Below are 6,956 nucleotides of genomic sequence, written 5' to 3'. Positions count from 1 at the left end.
TCCTGATCTCTTTGTGCCAACAGAAAGTTGATTCCTCATATAGACCTGCACTGCCCATCACCTACATCATGCTCTATTTCTCTGTGTTTGTGTGGATGTCTGTGCCACTGCTTCATGAATCTCCAGCTAAATATAGTCATCCCAGTGTGACGCCGGAGTGTTGGATGATGCTCGTCTATAACCTCGCTGAGGATGCAGTTGCAGAAGCACTAACCAGAGAGCTGTGGACCGGACAGAATCAAGTAAAACCCACCTTCGCAGTCAGAAGACCCTTGGCTGATTTAAACCAGATGAAGATGCATCTGAATCTATGAAATGCATTTGAGGAAATACAGTAAGAGGTGATTTCAGGTAAATTTGGACACTTTTGACCTTTAAAAGCTGCTCTAGTGTATCTGATTGCACCAATTCCTTTTCACTTGCTTACTATTTAAGATTCTGAAATACCTTGTTGTTGACGTTTCTCCAAATGCAAAGTCCTATTTTAAAAAAAGACATGCTGATAACATCAAATTATGCACTTCATTGTTTTTGTTACTTTATTTGATTTTCTTAATTGTTTCACTTGCATACATCATAAAGTAATCTGACAAAACAATTTTTGAGAAAATATAGCATCAGTGGATTTTAACAGGTCAACATAAAAAAAAAAAAAAATTGTTTTGTTTTAAATCAGTCTGTCCTGTCAACGAGCAGATATCATCATGGATAGTTGTCCATCTAGAAATGCAGCAAAGATGGAGGCGAGCTTGAACACTGGGGAAGATGATACAGATGGTAAGTCACTTAAAAAATATTGTCAAATAATCCCAACCTTCTCTTAAACTCTAAATGCAAACATTTTAATGAGGAATGCATCTGTTTTTCATTGGTTATATTGAACAGAAGTTGAAGTCCGTGTGCCCAAGGCATCCTGGGAGCCCACTGTAATGTCCACCATTGGAAAGGAGATCCATTATTTTGCTGGTCATGAGATCAGAATCTGGGAGTCCATTGATTCATTTGGTTCTGTCATCTGGCCGGCAGTAAGACAATTACTTTATAACATATTTGAAATATTATAGATAACCCTGTTCATTAGTTTGGATGTTCAAATACTTTCTGGTGCGTCAGTTTTGTGTTAGTCAGTCAGTCAGTCATTGGTAGTTCAATTCCCCAAGAGTGAAACACTGTGACACTATCACAACATTGATCTGTTTGTCTGACTCAACCAATCACGTGAGTTTGGAGCAGGACTAACTGACTGACTGACCAATGGTAGACAGGGACTGGCTGGTGGTAAGAGTGTTTGAGAAACCAGTCTGAAACTAATTATTTTCACGACTACATTTGATGCCTCTAGTCTAGAGCAGTGGTTTTCATCCAGGGGCCAGGACCCACTGGGGGGCCTCAACAAACCCTTTTTACATTTGTTGCTGATTGATGTATCATCATAAAATAATAATCATGAATTCTTATGTAGGCTCTGGCTCTGTGTCACTACCTTGAGTCCAATCGAGCGACGGTTGATCTTCTTGACAAGGCGGTGCTAGAGATTGGAGCCGGCACGGGTCTTGTGTCCATCGTGGCCAGTCTTTTGGGTATGTACTAACAATTCTGATTGTTCAAAATATATTGTGAGCATATGGTTGTCTTATGCATATTCACACCAATATAAATCATCTCCAGGGGGTTGGGTGACAGCAACAGACCTGCCGGAGGTCCTCGGGAACCTGAGATGCAACCTGTCCAGAAACACACGGGGCCACTGCAGATACACCCCGCAGGTGGCGGAGCTCTCTTGGGGTTATGAGCTCGATAAGACCTTCCCTCATTCAGTCTACAGATACGACTACATTTTAGCAGCCGATGTGGTCTATCATCATGACTTCCTAGCAGAATTACTGGTCACCATGCGCCACTTCTGCCAGCCCGGAACAACCCTCATATGGGCCAACAAGACCCGCTTTGATTCTGATCTATTTTTTTTGGAGAACTTCAAAAAAACGTTCAACACCACCCTGCTGGCAGACAACGGAGAGGTTAAAATTTACTCTGCCACCACAAGAGATGAAAGTGGACTAGCAACGTCAAAAGAGACCAAAGGGGTTGCGAGGAAAGGAGAGGACCAAGATGAAGTGGTCAAGGAAGAGTCAAAGCAAGAAGGAAAGATTAAACTGACAGTAGAACAGATGCAAGAATATGAAAAGAAAAATGTGCAAATGAAACCAGGGTGTGCTGATATGGAAAATTTGGAGGATGAAAATGTGAACAATACAGAAGAAGAAGAGGAGGAAAACACAAACTTTGAAAGTGAGGACAGTGGAGATGAAGAGAACGATGGCTGCTCTGAGATGGATTCAACATTAGTAGAGCAGAAATCTGGTCAGTAACACATTCTGAAAATTAGACCACAGTCGCTTCTCTAATAAATTAAAAGTCTGATTTGGCCTTTTCTTTCAGAGAAAGTGAACACAGAGAATGAGTATGTGAGATCATGGGCACCAACTATTTACTACACACCTGGGAAAGAAGTTTACAATTTTTTGGGACAGGAAATCACAATTCAGGAGTCGATCGATTCTTACGGTGCTACTATATGGCCAGCGGTGAGACACTTTCAGCTGCAGAAATAATGTGAGACAAATACACAGAGTATATCTAGATTGAAATTAGTAACCAAAGAACTTCCGTCAGTATAAAGTCCAAGATAACAGGCATAGAATCAAGTAAAGCAGACACGGTGCACCTTTAAAATGTGATTTGTGTCCTTTCCATATAGGCACTTGCACTTTGCAGATTCTTAGAAACACCACAGGGTCGTCAACAGATTGACTTACTCGACAAATCTGTACTTGAGCTTGGAGCTGGAACCGGCATACTTTCGGTTGTCATCACGCTGTTGGGTAAGTGTTGTGATGAGACTGAGGTGTTAATCTATTTGATTTTGTATCTTGCAAGATAATCACTGAAATTGCTCTACAGGTGCCAAACTAACAGCTACGGATTTACCCGAGATTCTGAGTAATCTGACATGCAACCTCAACAGGAACACAAGAGGCCGGCGGAGGCACGAGCCCCAGGTAGCAAAACTCTTCTGGGGTCACAAGCTGGACGAGACCTTCCCTAAATCCACATACCAGTATGATTATGTGTTTGCGACTGATGTGGTCTATCACCACGACTTCTTGGCCGAGCTGCTGGTCACCATGCGTCACTTCTGCCAGCCGGGAACTACTCTTGTCTGGGCGAACAAGGTCCGCTATGCCTCAGATCTGGGCTTCATTGACAACTTCCTCAGATATTTTGATATCACACTGCTTGAAGAGTTGGATGATGTGAGGATTTATGTAGCAACCAGCAAGACACCAGAGAAGGAAGGTGACCAGGTTCAAGAGACGAGCGAGAAAGTGGAGGACAACTGTGACCTTGAGTCAAGCAAGCAGGATGCTAGGGAAACAAACTCTACAAGCGAGACAAGAAACAGTGCAGAGGAAGTCGAACAAGAGCAGGAATGTGACGATGCTCAAAGTTTAGAAAACATCACAAAGGAGAAACAAGTAGAGGAAGAACTCCAGGATTCTGGAAGATCTGTGGAGGAAGAACTCCAGGATTATGGAACAACTGTGGAGGAAGAGGAAGAAGGTAAGGCTTGCAAACTGTAAACTGTAATACCAAGGTGAACATGATTTCACCAAGTATATGTTGCTGGACCAACATCTGGAACATTCCAGGCATCAGATTTGAAGGACAAATTTGCAATTTGTTAGGTTTACAAGTTATGGTTAGGTTTAAGGGTAGGGCTATGCTGTCGGAGAGGAATATTGTTCCAGGATCAACAAAATGCGTCTTGGCAAAATCACAGTGACCCTAATACCAATGTGCTTGTATGGAAACCTATTTAATTGGATACTCTTCTTTCCCTCAGCTGAACCTGACAAGACAGAACCAGCTGAACAGAGATCTTGGGCTCCCTCTGTCTACTACAGTCATGGCATGGAGATCTACTACTTTCTGGGTCATGAAATCAGGATTCAGGAATCCATAGACCATTATGGCAGCGTAGTATGGCCAGCGGTGAGCATGAAACATTCAGTACCATTAGGCCAACCAATCCAATAAAGAAGAAACTGTGTGTACTTAGTGCGAAGGTAAAATGCATTGAGTCTATGAACACTTGGTTTTGAATGTCATAGGCAGTGGCCCTTTGCCGATTCCTGGACACCGCAACGGGCCGACAGCAGATCAATCTACTTGACAAATCGACCCTGGAGCTTGGAGCAGGAACAGGCCTCATCTCGATAGTTGCCACACTTCTAGGTAAGTCTTGGGGAGTGTTCCACTTTGCTTTTAGACACCCACTCACAAATGTTTCCCAAAGTACTCAGCAGATTATTGCAGAAGTGAATAATCTGCTAAGATTTAACCACATAATACTCTATGTAGTTAATACTACCTCAGGCTGACTGTTTCTTAGACAGTAGGTAATTGTATTAAAATTTTGTGCAATGTTATATATTTTCTCTAACAGCCCAAGCATACCTATAGGCATACTGAATGACTTTTAATGGTGAGACTTTTGTAATCAGGCTCTCAAAAATTATATAAAAATTTGGATTTAGAGTCATCAGTTATCGGTATCCGCCAAAATGTTCATATCAGTGCCTCCCTAATGTAAATAATAAATCAGCTCCATAGGTGATTCCAAGTGATTAAGGCTTCAGGACATTCCAATTCAACCCACTCCACGGGTTACGATAGTAGTAGGCGCTCATGTAACATAAGCTATGACGTACATCCGAGTCAATGAGACGGAGTGAAGTTAGCAAGGGAAGTGAAGTATAAAAAAGTGAAGTGGAACGCAGGCTTGATATCTGATGTAATCATCCCTGAGCTACTCTATACCAGGGGTGACCAATCCTGCTCTTGGAGGGCCAACGTCCTGCAGAGTTGAGATCCAACTCCATTTCTAGCAATCCTGAAAGATCTTGATTGGCTGGTTCAGGTGTGTTAAATTGGGATTGGAGCAAAACTCTGCAGTATAGTGGTCCCAGTATTGGACACTTCTGGTATAGACAAAGCAAAACTAAATAATGCTTTGATTTGTAGGTGCTAAACTGACAGCCACAGATCTGCCAGAAATCCTTGGAAATCTGAGGTACAACTTGAACCGGAACACCAGGTGGCAGCGAAGACATGAGCCTCAGGTTACAGCATTGGCATGGGGCTACAAACTGGAGATGTTTCCCCGCTCCACCCACCAATACGATTATGTGTTGGCAGCTGATGTGGTCTATCACCACGACTGTCTGGCAGAGCTTCTTGAAACCATGCGTCACTTCTGTGGACCGGAGACCACTGTAATCTTTGCAAACAAGGTCCGGTATCAGTCCGATCTTGTATTTATAGAGAACTTTCAGAAAACTTTTAACACCACATTACTGACAGAGCTGGATGAGGTGAGGATTTACTCGGGCACCATGAGAATCTGATGATAGGGGATGTGACTGATGTGAACTTTATGCACCGGCTTTCCAAACTACACTGCTGGCAGAGGTAGAGGAGGTGAAGGTCTGCATGGCTGTGGCTCATGGACAGCTTCTTTTTTTTTTAATGAACCAATGCCGTGTTCACATTGCAGGCAATTCCCATTTGTTTTAGAAACAATCTTTAGGACCGAATGACTGGCCAAAACCTTCTACAACAATGGTTTGACAGTGTGATAACTGGACTGGCCAACTCACCAAATCTTCAGATACCTACTATATAACATGTTGCGATTGACACGATCCTTTGAATCAGAAATTTTATTCAGATTTCAAACCACATAATGGCTGACCAAATAAGATTTTTTTTTTTTTTTTTTTTTACATTTACAAATTACAAATCAACTTATTTAACTGTGGTTTTGAATGATATTTCAAAACATTTATTTAATGTTTTTGCCGTTTTACACTTCTGCATATGTATATGTGCTTTCAAGTGGTATCCATTCCGGTATGAACAGTCAGACTGGAATTCATATTGTTTTGTCATCTTTCAGCTCAACAGATTTGATTCGGACTGATTGAAAATAAAACAGTATGAACAGTAATTTCTCCAGATGAGATTTGAAAAACAAATCTGGATTGTCTGCATTGTAAATAAAGCCATGCTGATGTTAAAATAAATATAGCTGCTTAAGGAAAACAAGTTTGCACGTATTAGCACAAAATTATTAAATAAAAACAGACCCTGTAAAATACTAAGAAAACGTTTTACCGTGCCTTGATGGAGAATCTTGTGCTTAAGAAATCAAAAAGTTAATTTCATATGAAATGCATTTCTTGATGAAAATGATGAATTAGGAATCGTATACCCTTTCTAAGCAGATGTTTTCAATACTATGGAGAGATTGTGGGGAGTAAATATGTGACCCTGGACCACAAAACCAGTCATAATGGTACATTTTTTGAAAATGAGATTTATATCTCAGCTGAATAAAGAAGCTTCCCACTGATGTATGGTTTGTTAGGACAGGACAATATTTGACTGAGATCCAACTTTTTGAGGGTGCAAAAAAATCTAAATATTGAGAAAATAGCCTTTAAAGTTGTCCAAATGAAGTCCTTAGCAATGCATATTACATACAAAAATAAAATTTGATATATTTATGGTAGGAAATTTACAAAATAACTTCATGGAACATGATCTTTACTTAATATCCTAATGATTTTTGGCATACAAGAAAAATTTATAATTTTGACCCTTACAATGTATTGTTGGCTATTGCCACAAATATACCGGTGTGACTGGTTTTGTGGTCCATGGTCACATATGCCCTATATAATCAGATTTTGTTTAAATGAATAAAATAAAGACAGGCTATTAAGTGACATTTCGCAAGATTTTGAGGTGGGATTATTTTTGTGTTGGTTGGGTGTTTATTTCATTTTGCTTTATTCTTATTTTCATAAAGGGAATGTATAAGATTTAAC

At 40.6% G+C, this 6,956-nt stretch overlaps 1 protein-coding gene across 2 annotated transcripts; it reads left to right on the top strand.

Annotated features, from left to right (window-relative positions):
* The first annotated feature begins 212 nt into the window (after positions 1-212).
* Positions 213-6,921, top strand: LOC137031599 (uncharacterized). 2 transcript variants are annotated; one of them, XM_067402654.1, is made up of 11 exons: positions 213-351; positions 697-777; positions 886-1,025; positions 1,463-1,580; positions 1,669-2,364; positions 2,443-2,588; positions 2,762-2,885; positions 2,965-3,624; positions 3,908-4,056; positions 4,176-4,299; positions 5,089-6,921. In XM_067402654.1, exons 2-11 carry the CDS (start codon positions 705-707, stop codon positions 5,469-5,471), a joined length of 2,613 nt encoding a protein of 870 aa, XP_067258755.1. In that variant the 5' UTR covers positions 213-351; positions 697-704; the 3' UTR covers positions 5,472-6,921. The 2 variants fall into 2 exon arrangements, with proteins under 2 accessions (XP_067258755.1, XP_067258754.1); XM_067402653.1 differs by having other exon boundaries at positions 677-777; positions 5,089-6,920.
* The last annotated feature ends 35 nt before the right edge of the window (positions 6,922-6,956 follow it).

This window comes from Chanodichthys erythropterus, chromosome 12 (genome assembly GCF_024489055.1).
Source record: "Chanodichthys erythropterus isolate Z2021 chromosome 12, ASM2448905v1, whole genome shotgun sequence".
NCBI lineage: Eukaryota > Metazoa > Chordata > Actinopteri > Cypriniformes > Xenocyprididae > Chanodichthys > Chanodichthys erythropterus.
The sequence above is the reverse complement of the archived record's forward strand: the minus strand, read 5'-3'. Positions and strand labels throughout refer to the sequence as shown.